Raw genomic sequence first — 17,308 nt, 5'->3', positions numbered from 1 at the left:
ATTTTTTTGCGGGTTCACCGTAATTGAATTCTAAAACAGAATCAGTCCTTCAATCTACTGCTTTCTTTGGCCAAATTTATAACCTTTTTCCTTTTATGCCTCTATTAATTTCTCCTGTAATTCACAGTTGGACTTGCTTGTGACTTTGAGAAAAGTACATTGGCTGAAAATAACGTATTAATTCTTCAAGTGCCACCACTGCTTGTCCTGAGTTGGGTTTCCAATTTACAGCACCAAAAAACTGCTGAACTTGATGTAAGATCCTATTACATTATTTATTTCGAGTACTGAATGCCCCATTATTGGAGGCTCTGGAAAAGTGCAGAAAGGATTTGCCAGGATGTGGCCTGGATGAGGAGGTATGAGTGACAGGGAGAGGTTGGGCAAACTTGAGTTGTTTTCTCTGAAGCATCAGAGGCCAAATTTATAAAATGATATAGCTAGGACAGTCTGTATAATTTTTCCCCTACAACATAAAAATGTCACATATTGGAGAACACACATTTCAAGCAAGAGATAGAAAGTTTAAAGTACCTGGCAAGATTTTTTTTAAAAATGTCGACATAACAAGCCTTTTTTGGCCCATGAACCCGTGCCACCCAAATACCCCTATTAACCTACAACCCCATTACATTTTGAAGGGTGGGAGGAAAGAGGAGCACACGGAGGAATCCCATATGGACATGAGGAAATGTCAATGTAAATTACAAATTTACAGTGCCGGATTTTAACCCGGGACGCTAGTGCTGAGAGTGGTTAATGCCTGGAATGCACTGCCAGGGGTACTGGCGTAAGCAGATAACAACGGTAGCATTGAAGAATCTTTTCAATCATCTGGAAATGGACTGGGTGTAAGCAGAAAAGATTTAGTTTAATTTCAGCCCATTGCATTCAATGCAGATTGTGGGCTGAAGGAGGTTGTTCCTATACGACAATGTTCTATAGGTACAGGGCAGCAGTGAGTAACATTATCAGGAAATTCATGAAAGCTCAGATTCACAAGTGTGGGACAACATGTAGTTTATGCCATACACAGAAGAACAGACTGATGAGGAAATCCACAGTAGAGCAACGACTACTTGTCCTTGACAAGTCCCTCAACTTACCTCTCTTCTTCTGCTTTCACCTGAAAGGCATCCTCTAGCCAGTCCAAAAGCTTGTGTGTAAACTCACTGACATCTTGCTATAAAAAAACATCGAGCTATAAATAGAAAGCAAGATCTCTGCACACCTCTGTTCAAAACTTTACATTTAACATGCTAAAGTATTCGAACACTGCACAGGAGCAATTCCCAGAAAGTTTGATGAGGCCATGTCAGGAGATATTAGAATGGCTGAGAGTATTTTAAATTTAGATGGACAGCATGGTACAGGCCTTTTCAGCCTAGGAGCCTGCGTCGCCCAATTACACCCAATTGACCTACAATCCCGGTACATTTTGAATGGTGGGAAGAAACTGGAGCATCCGGAAGATACCCACACAGACATGAGGAGGTACAAACTCCCTGTTGCGCTAACTTCTGGCCCACGAGCCCATGCTGCCCAAATACCCCAATTAACCTACAGCTCACCCCTGCCTGTTTTGTAAAGGGTGAGGAAACTTGTACAGGTACAGGAAGAAAGTACAAATTCCTTACAGGATTTGTTCCCAGTTCACTGGGACTACAATAGTTTTACACTAACCTCCACACTAATAATAATTTGATGAAAGATATAACCTTTAAAGGAGTATTCTAAAGGAGAACAAGGTGGAGAGGTGGTGAGCTAGAGCAAGAAGTGACATGGATTAGGAGATAGACAAAAAGTGAGGAAATAGTTTACACAAGGAGAGAAATGGTGGACAAAGAAAAGAGTTGAGAAACTAAAGGTTATGAGATCAATGCTCAACGAAATAATCCAAGTTCCACTTTTGCTTCTGTTTACATTCGCTAATGGATGTCGCAGTGGACTTAACACAGTAAGTGCACAAGAATCAGGTGCACAACTTACTTTCTGTAAAAACAGGAAAAAAAACCCTTCTCCCTCCCAAATAAGGCCAGATATTTAGATGTTACTAGTTTGAGAACAGAATTTTAAACAAGAATTCATCGGACAAGCTGAATTTCCATGAGCTCTTAATGACTCCAGTTGCTAAACCATACCTGTTGCAAGTCATTAGACTTGAAAGTATCCTTCAGTATTTCCACAGCTCTTGAAGGATCCACATATTTTCTCTTGGAGCTAACCATTAATGCAAACAAATGCCTTAATTCACGCATAAATGGAAGATTCCGACGTTCCTGTATAGTAAACAAAGAAAATAAATATTCACCAAACATAAAAATATTAAGTGCAGTAGTGCAAGGACTTAGACTGGCCATGTTTTTGGTAAGGTCGATGTTTTACATCACAGAGAGATTTTAACTGAGACAAAACCACTTAAAGATCGCAAATATTGGCAAGTATTGTTCAGAGATTGTTCAGGGACCAGCAGAAGAACAGATGCCAAAAGACTAATGGACTTGATGGAACGTCTGTTACACAAAGGCCAAGAGCATCAATTATGCAAACCACCCTCAATCCAAGATTAATGCATTTCAACTTAACTGCAACTCAACATTCTTGCACCACAAGGTCAAAGTCTTCAACTCCTCATCTAATAGTAGCATGGAAATATCTTCACCACATAGACAGAAGAGGTTCCCAAATGCAGATAGGGATGGGGAATAGCAATTAACTCAGGCAATAATGGATGTCACAGTCTGGCATCACTGGTATGGAGGTGCCAATGTACAGGTCAGTAAGAGGCAACAGAGAATTGTGAACTGGGCCAGCGCCATCATGGGCATTAGTCTTCACTCCATTAACGTCACCTACAAGAGGCAGTGTCTATCATCAAGGACCCTCACTGCCCAGACCATGCCCTCTTCACACTGCTACCATCAGGAAGAAGGTACAGGAGCCTGAAGACGAGCACCCAGTTTCTTCTCCTGCGTAATCAGATTTCTGAATGGACAATGATCCACAGGCACTTTTTTCTTCTTTTGCACTAATTATTTTAAAGTGAAATTTATTGAAATTTTTGCACCTTCAATGCTGCCGAAAAACAACAAATTTTGAGACACATGCTCATGACAATATATTCTGATTCTGTACATAAAGTTCACATCGCAGTAATAAAATCTATAGGGCAGTGAAGCAGACTTCATAGAAAAAAAGAGAAAAAGTTAAATCTATAATTAAAAAAAAACAAAGTAACAAAAAGTAAATGCTTCACTTATTCATAAAGTTTAAAGTCATAGATTAGTCCACCACTATCCATACACTTCTTGCTCATCTTCACTGATCCCTTTTGACCTTGTTATGTCTGATTCTTCTATGCCTTTCCTATTTAAGTGTCTACTAAATGCCTCCCATGCGGTCACTTTTCTGACTCCTCCCCCACCTCTCCTGGTAGCAAGTTCCAAATATTAACTACCCTCTAAGTAAATAAACTTACCCCTCAGATCTCATTTAAATCTCCTTCCTTTCCCCTAAAATTCTGCCTTTTTTGTCATCCAAATCATGAGAAAAAGATTCAAAGTTCGGTTCAAATTTATTTTCAGAGTACATACATGCCATCGCATACAACCCTAATATCATTTTTCCTATGGGCCAGGCAGCATTTCTAATTATTGGTACTGTAACTGTACACTGAACTTAAGAAGAAAGCAAATTATCAAAGAAAGAAATATAAGCAAATTGACAGTGCAAATACAGAGCATGTCCTAAGTGATGTGATTCCTTGATTATCGCTGCTGCTCTCCGACAGCAGCTTTCCCTATAGATGTCCTTGATGGTAGGGATGTTCTGGGTTGTGCCCATTACCTTTTACAAGACTTTCCGCTCAGAGGGATACGTACCCTATCTATGGCTCTTATAATCTTACACACTATAACACTACAACACAGTTCAGGCCTTTCGGCCCTTGATGTGGTGCCTACCTATATATTCCTACCAAAATAAAACCCTTCCAACCGCGTAACCCTCTACTTTTCTTTTATCTATGAGCCTGACTAAGAATCTCTTAAATGTCCCTATTGTTCCAGGCTCTACCACCATCCCTGATAAGACATTCCAGGTACCCATAACTCTGCATTTAAAAAACTTATCTCCTATCGCTTTGTATAGAAGTCCACTGGTAGTTGCAACTCCCACCCTGAGAAAAAGCAGCTGGCTGTCTACCTGACCTATGCTTCTCAGAATCTTACATACTTCTCACAGATCATCCCTAGACTCCTTTGGTCTTAGGAAAAGCAGCCCAGCTTATTCCCTCTTCCTAGAACTGAAGTCCTACAATTCAGACATCATTGTGGTGAATCTCCTCTACACTCTCTCCAGTCCCACCATGTCCTTTCTGCAGTGTGGTGACCAATAGTCTTACCAGCATTTTGTGAAGCTGCAACGTAATGTTCAAACCTTATCATATTCTATGCCACAAATAAATCTGGTAGCTATCTTTTGCAAGTTCATCTATTGGCTTGAGACTTTTTGTTTACAGTGGATCCTACCCAGGGATTTTCCAATGTATCTGCCTTGCCTAAAGGATTTATCCCACTGAGGTGTAATTGTGTTTTTATAAATGCCACTATTTCTTGAAATAACAACTGCTTCAAGGTCCTTCAGCATCAGCAATGGAGCAAAAACCTCTCGAGGCACTTCACAAAATGTTCTGCAAAAAGAACAGTTGATGCCCAGCCACACTTACTGCATGCCAAGCAATGAATGCTTTGTCAAAGAAGCATGTCTGAAGGTCCAACTGAAGGGAGAGGCAGAGGTTCCGGTCACGAATATGTCACTGGTGAAGTATCATATTATAAAGGAATCAGGTGGAAAGAATACATTGCTTGGAGTCCAAGGAGTGGGGGGAGATTTGGCAGAGAGGAGGAGCGGAAAGAGAGGCACCATGAGGTGGAGATTTATGTGCATATGTACATTGTTCAATGTTATGACAATAACATTATATTATAGCATTTCTCCCAAAGCTGATGGTCATCAGCGTCACTGGTTGTAAATCTACAATGCCAGGAGAGCACCATCACTGCATGGATTGTAGCAGTTCAAGACAGTAGCTCAGCACCACCTTCCCACTACCTTATGCAGGGTTTTGCACTCAGAGGGATTGGGACTAGATACCCTATCTATGACTCTTTATTCTTACCTACTTCTCCCAGATCATCCCTCAGTCTCATTCACTCACGGAACACTTCCTCTCCTTATCCTCTCTCCCCAGTCCTGAAGTCAGGCAACATCTTGGGTGGTATGCAATGTGCAAAATGCTAAGCTTGCCAGGTAGGTACACATCCCGAGGTATAAATGAAAATTCAGGCAGCTGCTTCTGACTGAATTCCTCAGTTTAAAAACAAAAGTAAATTGGATTTAAAGAAATTGAATCAAGATTTGGGCAGGAAAGGATAAAATTATTCACGCATCAAACACTAAAAGTCTCCCAATGAATATTGATGATCAAGTTGTTGGTTTTGACCAATGGCCACCAGAGGGAGCTGCCAGGCAGAGTGGAGCAGAGGACTATCTGTCAGTGTGTTGAAGGGAAAGTTAACAAAAATGAGTTTATTGTCATATACATGGTATCATTTCTGAGACTATTATGCAAGAATTCATATTATGTTTTGCAAAGGTGATTTTTAATTGGGCAGTATGTTTGGCCTCGCGGTTAGCACACCACTATTACAGCGCCAGCAACCAGAGTTCAAATCTATAAGGAGTTTCTATTTTCTTCCCTATGTCTGCGTGGGCTTCGTTCATGCTCCAGTTTCCTCCCAGCCTTCAAAATGCATGAGAGTCGTAGGTTAAATGGGATATTGTGTCTATTACCGTGCTGCATGTCCAAATATTGTGAACTTTAAGGTGAGTGCAATGCCAGATGACAAATGAAATCAGGACCATCAAAGGATCTGTCTGCACAATGTAATGTTACATTTTCCCCTTGCACTTACTGCAAATGTGATTATTCATCTAACTGATATTTATTATCTTTCTTCGCATATTGTGGCAATTCTTTCATTGTAGTTGGTGTATCCATTTGACTGCAGCAAGTAAGGATTCCATGGCACCTGTACATTATACTTAGTAGATAACTATAAACTCATAACTTCTGTTCAAGCATTTACAAGAAAGATGACAAGATGGGTGGCATGGTTGGCATAGCGGTTAGCGCAAAACTTTTACAGCAATCGGGACTGGGGTTCAAATCCCACACTGTCTGCATGCATGGTTTTCTTCTGTGGGGTCTGGTTTCCTCCTACCATTCAAAATGCACTGGGGTTGTAGGTTCATTGGGTGTAAATTGGGTGACACGGACTCTGGGCTGAAATGGCCTATTACCATGCTGTATGTCTAAATAGGATATGGGAAGATATGGAGAAGAAATTCCATCACAGAGCCTCAGCTTCTGGGACATAGAACTGTTTTTCCACTGTGTTCTCCATGCTGCACCTCCTCTTGACATTGTTTTCCAATTATAGTAAAACCTGTTATCAGGAATTCAAGCAACCGGCAGCCACAAGCAATCGGTTAAAAAATTGTGGAAAATAATAGGTAAAAATACATAAGTTTTAAATTGGTGCACCTCACTGTTAATTCACCAATCATGCAACATGCAATCTCAAACAAGCAGAAAATTCACTTATCCAGCATCTACTAATCTCCATAGATACCATGGATTTGACTGTAATTACTTTTAATCTGCCCTGGGATCTGGATGAACTGTCATTTCAGTGATCAGAGTAGACTCTCATTCGCCTTGCCCAATTGTTGAAAGATGACTTGGGTTTTGATTCTGTATTAAACACTCCTGTTCGGCTCCGAATCATGGGTCCTCTACCGGCACCACCTACGGCTCCTAGAACGCTTCCACCAGCGTTGTCTCCGCTCCATCCTCAACATCCATTGGAGCGCTTTCATCCCTAACGTCGAAGTACTCGAGATGGTAGAGGTCGACAGCATCGAGTCCACGCTGCTGAAGATCCAGCTGCGCTGGATGGGTCACGTCTCCAGAATGGAGGACCATCGCCTTCCCAAGATCGTGTTATATGGCGAGCTCTCCACTGGCCACCGTGACAGAGGTGCACCAAAGAAAAGGTACAAGGACTGCCTAAAGAAATCTCTTGGTGCCTGCCACATTGACCACCGCCAGTGGGCTAATAACGCCCCAAACCGTGCATCTTGGCGCCTCACAGTTTGGCGGGCAGCAACCTCCTTTGAAGAAGACCGCAGAGCCCACCTCACTGACGAAAGGCAAAGGAGGAAAAACCCAACACCCAACCCCAACCAACCAATTTTCCCCTGCAACTGCTGCAACCGTGTCTGCCTGTCCCGCATCGGACTTGTCAGCCACAAACGAGCCTGCAGCTGACGTGGACTTTTTACCCCCTCCATAAATCTTCGTCCGCGAAGCCAAGCCAAAGAAAAATGTCCTCTGCAACTCCAGCAAGCCCTCCTGCAGACCAGCTGGTTTCAGCTCAATTAGGAGACAGTTTGGACAAATAACCTAAAAAATCTCACATACATTTTAAACCTCAAATACATTCTATTCCAGATCTGCTCACACCTAATAGGTAATTTGGCTGAAGTCATACCCCACCCCACATTTACCTGGACCACAGGTCAGGATTCAAAAAAAAAATGATTGGCATAAATGAATTTTAAAAATGATAAGGCATTACATATATGCTTTACACTAATTCAGCCATCCCAAGTTGTTTCACAGCCAAATTATTTCTTCCTTCCCTCAAATAAAAAGCAAGTTTCCACAATCAGCAAAGTGACCATGGGTAGATAATTGAGAATGCCAATTCGGGAATAAATAGGTCCAGAAAAGTAAAGGGGAATTTTCCTGCTCTGCCTTGACATAGCTTCTGACGATATCTTACATTTACTTGGAAGGAGAGTTGGGAAGATTATCACAGCATTGTATCTAAAAAATGCACTTCTAACAGTGCCGCCCACCCTCAACGATGCACTACGGTTTCAGCTTAGACCTTTGTGCTCAAGTCTCTGAAATTGGAGATGGAAATCGCATTCATTGAACCCCACCTGACACGATGATTAATCTCCTAGGTGCTTTTTAATAAAAGCCAAAAAGAGCGATTAAAATAAATTGTGTTAAAATTTGCATTTTGAACACTTGAGAGGGAGAGAGGCTACATGATCTGCAGCCAAAAATGTTTTGACAGGATAAAGAGTTTAAAAAAAAACTTTTCATCATTGTTGAATGTAAGAGAACCAAAAGGTTCATGCAGTAACACAACAGAAACATCTCCCAAGATAGCAGGCTTGGAACCCAGCTTACGATGATGACAGTTCATTTATTTTCACTCACTGTGAATGTCTGAGGTTTCCCATGATGCCCAGGCCCCACATTCTGGCCACTTACCTTCTGATTTTGAGCCACGTTCTGTGGATCCGTTGGTGGTACATAGTTCAGGACGAGTCTCCGAAACTTGAGCAGGTTAAACAAAGACTATAGGAGGGAGGAATGAAAGAAATATTGTTATTTTATAGCATGCCAAGCCTCTGCACGCAGGAGGCAAAGTAATAATCTTACCTAATGATGAAAGGAAGGAAGGAAAGAACTAGAAGGAAACAGGAATGAATGAACAAAGAGAGAATAGAGCATCGAGAAAGAAACAAGATAGAAAGAATTGAAGGAAAATTTATATTTCTATAGCACTTCTCACACCCCTAGCCCAGTCAAAAGCACTTACACATAATGCAGGATCTTGAGCTACTGCCTTCACAATAATTCAAGACATGCAGCAGGCCAATTCCAACAACGTGGCAATGACAAGATATTCCATTTTAGTGACGTTGACTCAGGGATCACCATTAAATCTGAGATGGAAGTATCTCCAGTGGACATCTGTTTATGGCGAGGGGGGACAAATTTAGGGGTGACGTCAAGGATAAGTTTTTTTTAAAAAACCACACAGGTAGTGGTTTGAGTCTGGGATGGCGGTGGAGGCTGATACATTCACAAGACTTTTTGACAGACATATGGTTGTAAGAAAAATAGAGGATTTAAGGATATGATTAAATTGTCATGGAGTAGGTTTATGTAAGCTAACACAACATCATGGGTTAAAGGGCCTGCCCTGTGCAGTAATGTTCTATATTTTGATTTTTTAAATAATGGCACAGAATCTTTTACATTGACCAGAGATTCAATGCCTCATTTGACCACTCTTTGGGCAAAACAGCAGCACAGCTCCGGAAAACCTGGGTTTGATCCAGACCTTCGGTGCTGTCTGTGTAGAATTTGCATATTCTCCTCATAGCTGCTTGAGTTTCCTCCAGGCGCTCTGGTAAGATCTGGCATGGGTTGATGGGGAGAATAAAAATACTATTGGTGCAAGATTACTATAAATGGATGACTTGTGGTCAGCACAGACATGATGGGCCGAAGGCTGATTCTGTGACTCTAAATATCCTAAACAATCGAATGCATACAACATTTCAAAGCATCACCCTCAGGAAATAAATTTCTTCTAAATGCTTTCCAAATGAACTGCACCTTGTGAATAGTGGCTCCTGTTCAGTTTCTCAACCACAAACATCCGTGGGAGGAAAAGAATGGTTGAAGCTTCAAGGCAAGATTCTTTATTGAGCTTCGACGATGAAGGGATTCAGTGTGCAACCTCGGCCTTTCTTTTTCTCCCACTGATGCTCCCTCAACCTGCTGAGTTCCCCCAGCAGGGGGTGTCTGGCTTCCAATTCCAGCATCCTCAGTCACCTAAGCATTCTAACTAATCCTGTCGATCTTTCCCAGAATCTTACGAGAAGACCAAATGTCATGAATCCTGTGATTCTATGGTAAAGAACAGGACCATAAAGAGATCTTGACATACACACATTGTGTGTAAGATTTTGCACTCACAGCAACACATTTTTAATTCCAATAGAATGAGGAAAAAATTATTTCTGTTCCAAGGAAGCTCAGCATTCAAGTTCTCCTGACAACAGAAGAATTAATCAGTAAATGAAAGGCAGTGAAGAGAAGAAGGCACAGTAGCAGAATTTTATACATGGCAAGTTATTCGTGGGCATTCCTATATTTCTGGTGACAGGAACTCCAAATAAACAAACCATGGTCAGTGAAAGGCTCTCGACATGGGTAATACCAAACAACATTTTATAAATTGGTAATCGGATCTATGTAGTGGAGCAGAGTTATGACCACTTGTTTACACCCTGAGTGAATGGCAGCTGATGCAAAGCGTGGGTATTTTCATAAACATGTTACATAAAAGTTCAGCCACCATCACACGCAAAGGATTGTCAACCCCTGCAGCTCCAGCTGACAGTTTTCTCCCAGCTCTTTACTCCCACCAACTGTAGCTCCGTGCACCACATTCACAATCCCACAACCATCCCACATACACACATTTGCTACAATATTTAAACAAGCAACTTTTTAAAAAAATAAACATTTTTTAGACTATTGTCACGTATCAAGCTGTTTTGCATGCTCTCCAGGCAAATCAACCCGTGCTCAATTACAGCAGGTAGCGCAATGATAAAACAAAGTGCAAGGTGTAGCGTTACAAAGTGAAAGATATAGACAAATGTACAGTTAAATAGGCCAAGTGCAGTATCTTTTACTGATAAGCAGTTCATTCAAGAGTATGATAACAGCAGGAAAGAAATGGAGGGTTGTATTTTCAAGCTCATGCGTCTCTTGCCCAACAGAAAGGGGTGGGAGAGAGTGTTGCTAGCATTTCCCTCAAAGATTCAAAATAATATTTCAAATCTTTTTAATCAGCTCAGCTGACAATTCAAAAATATCTGCCAGAATTAAGTGAAAAATAATGCGTCTTCATACAATGAGGATGGTTTGTGGGAAAGCTGGTTTAGGTAAGGCTGAGAAATGAGTGAAAGGTTCAGGACTGAGATTCAAAGCAAGGGTAATGAAGGTGAGCAGGGCTCCTGAAGGGCTTCGGATTCTAGAAGCTTGGTATCAGAGGTTCAGAACCAGGAGCTAGGGTTTAAATTGGTGGAACAGGCAAGAGGCCTTTCAGCTGCAGAGGTTCCAGGAGCACAGAGGCAATTCCACAGACACTTGGTGTCTCTGAAGGAACTCTCTTTTGCTTCTCTTTCTTTCATTGGTGTGGATGCCAGGCTAGTGGTACCTGTGTACCTTCAAGGAATGTTGATGAATTTTGCAATTTTTGTACAGGACAATAAAGGAATCTTGAATTTTGAGATCCACTGGTTTAGGAGACTCCAGGCCTTGGAACATATTGTGGGATGAGAAGAAGTTGGGGATGCGCAGGAGTTCATCAGTATGAAGATGTCCTTACAGAACAAAGGACAACTGGTCTGGAAGGTTGGGGGAGAGACAGTTTAATGATCGCGAGACCAGTCCTCAGAAAAGTTGAAAAGAGCAGGATTTTTCAATTCATCATCAGGGAGTGAAAATTGCTGGGAAGACAGGTGCTTTTCCCCCATCCAACATGCTTCAGCCTCCTGCATTTCCTTCCTGATGGTAGCAGTAAGAAGAGGGAATGGCCTGGGTGGTAAAGTTCCAAATGGATTCAGGCCTTTACTTAGGTTTGAGTTAATTTTGGTCATGACCAAACTCTCAAAGCATTTCTTCACAGTAGATACAAATGCTACTGGGCAAGAGTCGTTGATAGCCAATATAATGAGGACAGGGGCCAGTAGGGGATTGGAGAACCAAGGAGGGGTGAAAATCCTGCCTGTCAGTCAAGGGAAATGGGGTTGTGGTTTTGGAGTGGGGGGGTGCAGGGTAGGGTGATATCAGTGATCAACACACCAGTGTGCTGGAGCGGCAACCTCTTCAAAAATAAATGCGATTAGATTACGTCAACAAATGTGTCATTCAGTCGAGATCTGCGACCTGATCCATTGGCTGGGTATCACTTCCAAACTTGCTCGTTTCTGAAGGGCTGTACTCATCCAATCACAGCAGCTGTGGGAGGTGCAGGCCTAAAGGGTGAGAGGTGGGGGAGGGGAATGGCGAGGCAAGCGATTTCCCAAAGGGAGTAAAGCCTAGGTCTGACCCTATATCAGGCAATTACCACAAGTGTTCCTGGAAGACCTCTGCACCAGGATGCATTCTGTTGGTCATCTAATCTGGTCAGAAGAAGAGGATTCTCAGTACTCCGTGAAAGCTGCAAAGGATTATTTTGAACCACATTCCACCTCAGGTGAATGTAAAACATCCCATGGCACCATTTCAAAGAGCTGAAGAATTATGCAATATACTGGGCAAATGCTTATCCACTTTACTGGTGTGAGGGCATGGAGTGATCTCACTGCTCTCTGTGAGAGTTACTGGTGTGGAAATTAACAGCTGTGTTCCCTATACTATACAAGTGACTACATTTCAAAATTACTTACAAGGATGCTTCAGAACATCGCAAGGCCACAAAGGGTCTTCCTCATAAAAAAGAATGAATCCTCACAAGTGATAACAGAGCCACTGTGGTCACATGACTAGTTGGCACTACAGAAGCTTCCATTTTTATTTCATTAAGATATGAACTTAATTACACATAAAAAGTGAATTTCTAGCTAATTGTCTACTGATAGTTCACATGGTTAGTACATTTTGCTGATGACACCAAAATTGGTGGTACAGTGAACATCGAAGAAATTCATCTCAGAATACAAAAGAATCTAAATGAACTGGGACGCAGGAAAATGGAGCCAAAGGGCCTGTTTGCGTGTGATGACTCTTCATTTGAGAAACTGAGAGGGAAGACATGACATTAATGGAAGTACCAGATGAGAGCTATCAAGCAAGTAATAAATAGATTGTCAGAGTTTCCGCAGATATGTTGAAATAAAGAGAATAGCAAAAATATTGATCATTTGGAAGTTGAAAAGTAGAAAGGGATGAATAATTGACACAGGTATTAAACCATAGAACACTCCAGCACCCTGCCAAGTCCCACTGATCAGCACCCAGACAATACCCCACCATATCCAAACCTTTCTTCAATGTTGTCAACATTGAGCCTACGTTTACCAATTCAGCTGGTTGATTGCTCCTTGTTCCATACTTCTACCACTCTCTGAAGAGATTCCCCCTAATTTTCCCTTTAAACTCTTCCCCTTTCACCCTTAATTCATGTCCTCTTGTTTTGATCTCATCTAACCTCAGTGGAAAAAGTCCTCTGCATTTACTCCAGCTAGACCCATCATAATTTTGTTTATTGGAATGGCCTTCGTCGTGGAAGTCAATAAATGCACACCAAGAATAGGTGACCAAGAGTAAACCAAAGTGTGGATCATTTGATATTACACATGATATTACAAGAGAAAAGGTATCAAGTTAACTTATGGCATGGCATAGCTGCAAATCCCCTGGGCTTGGTGAACTGCATCACAGAGTACTAACTGATTGTGATTTTCCAATATTCCTTAAATTCTGGTAGGTTGGAGAGCACAAATCAAGAGAGGGGAAACAGAGAAGCTGAATGCCAATGCTTGAGAAAGCATTGGAATCTATAATTAAAGAAGTCTTTAGAGAGCGTTTAGTGCAACATGATTGGAAAGGTCCATTTATTGAATAGCTAAGGGGAAGAATTAATGGCAATTAACCTGATATACCAGTGGAATTCTTCAGAGATCAGATCAGGGCTGGAACCTCCTCAATTATAATTATATTGTCTGCAATTACAAGATTTTGTGAGGCGTATGTAAGGTACACAGCCTGCATGTTTTTCCCAGGGAGGGAGCAACAAACAAAGGACATCTGTGGAAAGTGAGGAAGGAAAATTTAGGGGAGACATTAAATTTTTAACATTTAAATTTAGACATACAGCACAGCAACAGACCATTCTGGCCCATGAGTCTGTGCAGCCCAATTTTACACCCAATTAACCTACAATCTCTGGTACATTTCAAACAGTGGGAGGTAACCGGAGCCCCTGGGGAAAACCCAAGCAGACATGGAGAGAATGTCAAATTCCTTAGAGACACGGGTTTCGAATCGCAGTCCTGAGTGCTGGCACTGTAAAGGTGTTGCGTTAACCATTGCACCAACCGTGCCACCCAGGGTAAATTTTATTTTTTAATACAGAGTTGTGGGTGCCTGGATGCTTTGCTGGGGTGGTAATGAAGGCTGGAAGATCAGGGGCATTTTAAAGACTCAGGCATATGGATGAAGAGAAAATAGAGAGTTATAGAGGAGGGAGGATATAGTTTTTTTTAAACATAGAGGTCTGCACAACATCATGGCCAAAGGGTATGTACAGTGCTGCAGTGTTTTATGTTCTATGTTAATAAATCAGCCAAATAAATTATTTATCCAAGTTTGTTGATGGCAAGAAGATGCAATGACAAAACTCTGGCAAGGGATTTGTAACTATATCATCTATGCCTGCACATGAATGAAGAAGTAGAGGGGATGGGTCAGTAAGTTGCGGATGATACGAAGGTTGGAGGAATTATAAGGATAGTGTTGAAGGTTTGTCGTATGTTGGTGCAACATTGCAGGTAAAGGGCCTGTAATGTTCTATGATCCATATCCCTCTATTCTGCCATGTGTTTATCCAAATGCCTCTTAAAAGTTACTATCTTATCTGCTTCCACCACTATCCTTGGCAGCCAGTTCTAAGCATCTACCACTCTACGTGCAAAAAAAACTTGCCCTGCAGATCTGCTTTGAACTCCCCTCCCTCCCTCCCATGGGGCTTTAAATCAAGAAAGTATGAAGACGAAGGGCCTTGCCCCAAATAGCAGTTACCCTTCATTTCCTGTGGATGCTGCGTGTCCCACTGAGTTTCTCCAGGACTGCAAGTCAAGGCTCCATCTTTATCCAAGTGCTGTTTAATGTGATGAGGAACTCTGCCCTCCACCACCCTCTGTGGTTGTGTGTTCCAGACCTCAGCATAATTCAAGTCATTTCCCCAATCTTCCCTCAATCATTCAACCAATTACTTTAAATCAATGATCCCTAGCTTTTAACCATTTGTGAGTACATAGAAAGGACCTCTCTAAAACTTCAGCTTATTTCAAGAATGTTACTGGCACCACCCTTTTCTTCTTTACACCACTTTCAGACCAATCAAATTTTTTCCTATGAAGTGGTGAGGAGAATAGTACATTGTATTCAAAATGTGGTTGTACACAATTTCACCATTATCTTTCTGCTCTCAAATTTTATACCTTGGAAGGCATACTGGATATCCTTATAACCATCATTTTGACCTGTATTGCTACCTTGAACGACCTGTGGACATACACCCAGAGCTTGAATTGTCCCTCCACACTGTACAATAGCTTTCAATTTATTAAATTTTAAATTTATATTTGGACATACAGTAACAGGCCCCTCTGGCCCACAAGCAAATGCTGTCCAATTACACCCGATTAACCTCCAAACCCTGTACGTTTTAAAGGTGGGAGGAAACATGCCCGGAGGCATGAGGAGAATGTACAAACTTCTTATAAACAACCCCAAATTCGAACCCAGGTCGCTGGCGCAGTAAGTGTTGTGTTAACTGCTACGCTAACTACGCTGCCCATGCCGATTCTCGATAAAAGATCCCAACTCAAGTAAAGGGTAACCGATGTTTTGCGCCTGTAATGAGGAAGTGCCCAGGCCTGAAACATTGGTTGCTCTTTACTTCCTGCAGATGCTGTGTGACTCGCTGAGTTTCTCCAGCATGTTTCTGTATTGCACTCGATCCAAGCATCTGCAGACTTTCTAGTTTAATTCTTGCATTCTTGGTTTTCCAACTGTGGAAGAGCCAATTTATTCTAGAAACAATGGTCTCAAGTTGAATGTGCTTCTGTCACCCCTCCCTTGCATCAAGGAGAAATATAATTTCTGGGGAGAAAGAATGAACCAGTCTCACCTGAATGACAGCACTGAACCAACAGGTGTTTCCAACATTCTTCAGTCCCACAGGGCAGTTCTCCTGCCTCTTCCGATCGTGTGGGTTTAGCGAGTCACTCCATACCTCTCCCTGTGTCCTTTTCAAGCTGGCCTTGTTTTCTGCGATGCTGGCTTCGAGCACTCTTAATGACAATAAAAACGAATAATTGCGTTATAAAGTGAAAGTATCTGGACCGTAAAGAATGAAAATCTATCTTAACATGTCTTGTGTACTGGGAACAAAATATCCCATTTTTCTCATTGCCTGCTTTCTGATACAAGCACAAGTTTCAACTCTGAAACTTAATCAGAACTTTTAAACAGAAATGAAATCATCCAACAGTGTTCTGTAAACAGACAAGGACATGTTTATTTTCATGTGTATCATTAAAAATTGCAGTGATTGATGTTATTTTGTGAGCAGACCAGTGGGCAGCTCATACTTCATACAACGAAGAACACACAATATCTGGAATTCAAGCAACCTCAAGGCAGTCTCAAGAAGCAACCTGAAAAAGAATTCACAGAAAATAAGCAGGTAAAAAATATGGGTTTAAAATTGGCACGTCACCATCAGTTCGCCAATCATGCAACACAATTATCCAGCATATACCAATCCCCATGGGTTCCAGATTCCAAGGGCTTTATTGTACAATAGAGTTACAGAGAGAGATCAGTTAGTACAGAGTAACATAATATAACTATTTTAACATTCATTCAGGGGTGTGGCAATGGTAGAAAAGAAAAAGTCCTTGAATCTTGTGGTAATGCAACCTCATTCTTGGGAATCTTTTTCATGAATGGTTGGAGTGAAGTGAGTTTTGCTGGGATGGGATGAGTCTTTTAATAGGTTGGCTGCTTTTCCAAAACATCACGAGTTGTAGATGGTGTCAAAGTAGGTGAAGGGTGGGGGAGGGGGCAGTTTATGTGATAGTCTGATCTTCATTTGCAACTCTCTAGTTTCATGAAATCTTGGATGGAATAGTTCCTGTATTAACTTATGAATAGAAACTCTTGCCAATTTAACCTTCCATAAAAATTTCCTACCTACAGTATTCAATCTTTAAAAAACATTTTTAGGAATATTATAAGGAATAGTTTGAAAATAATACCGAGACCTCAACAATGAAGGTGCTGTTTACATCCGGTACCGCACAGATGGCAGTCTCTTCAATCTGAGGCGCCTGCAAGCTCACACCAAGACACAAGAGAAACTTGTCCGTGAACTACTCTTTGCAGACGATGCCGCTTTAGTTGCCCATTCAGAGCCAGCTCTTCAGCGCTTGACGTCCTGTTTTGCGGAAACTGGCAAAATGTTTGCCCTGGAAGTCAGCCTGAAGAAAACTGAGGTCCTCCATCAGCCAGCTCCCCACCATGATTACCAGCCCCACCACATCTCCATCGGGCACACAAAACTCAAAA

At 41.6% G+C, this 17,308-nt stretch overlaps 1 protein-coding gene across 7 annotated transcripts in view; it reads right to left on the bottom strand.

The window, feature by feature from the left end:
• Window positions 1-17,308, bottom strand: part of usp25 (ubiquitin specific peptidase 25) — a 177,135-nt gene that overhangs the window by 95,848 nt on the left and 63,979 nt on the right. For 6 of the 7 annotated variants that reach the window (XM_069889045.1, XM_069889047.1, XM_069889050.1 and 3 more), the window contains 4 exons: window positions 15,867-16,029; window positions 8,414-8,500; window positions 2,142-2,279; window positions 1,107-1,183 (listed from right to left, as the gene is read on the bottom strand). In XM_069889045.1, coding sequence (XP_069745146.1) covers window positions 1,107-1,183; window positions 2,142-2,279; window positions 8,414-8,500; window positions 15,867-16,029 — 465 coding nt within the window. Of the gene's footprint in view, window positions 1-1,106; window positions 1,184-2,141; window positions 2,280-8,413; window positions 8,501-9,550; window positions 9,752-15,866; window positions 16,030-17,308 lie in introns of those variants that run through there. The other variant, XM_069889052.1, reaches the window with a different exon arrangement.

Source organism: Narcine bancroftii, chromosome 7, assembly GCF_036971445.1.
Source record: "Narcine bancroftii isolate sNarBan1 chromosome 7, sNarBan1.hap1, whole genome shotgun sequence".
NCBI lineage: Eukaryota > Metazoa > Chordata > Chondrichthyes > Torpediniformes > Narcinidae > Narcine > Narcine bancroftii.
The sequence above is the reverse complement of the archived record's forward strand: the minus strand, read 5'-3'. Positions and strand labels throughout refer to the sequence as shown.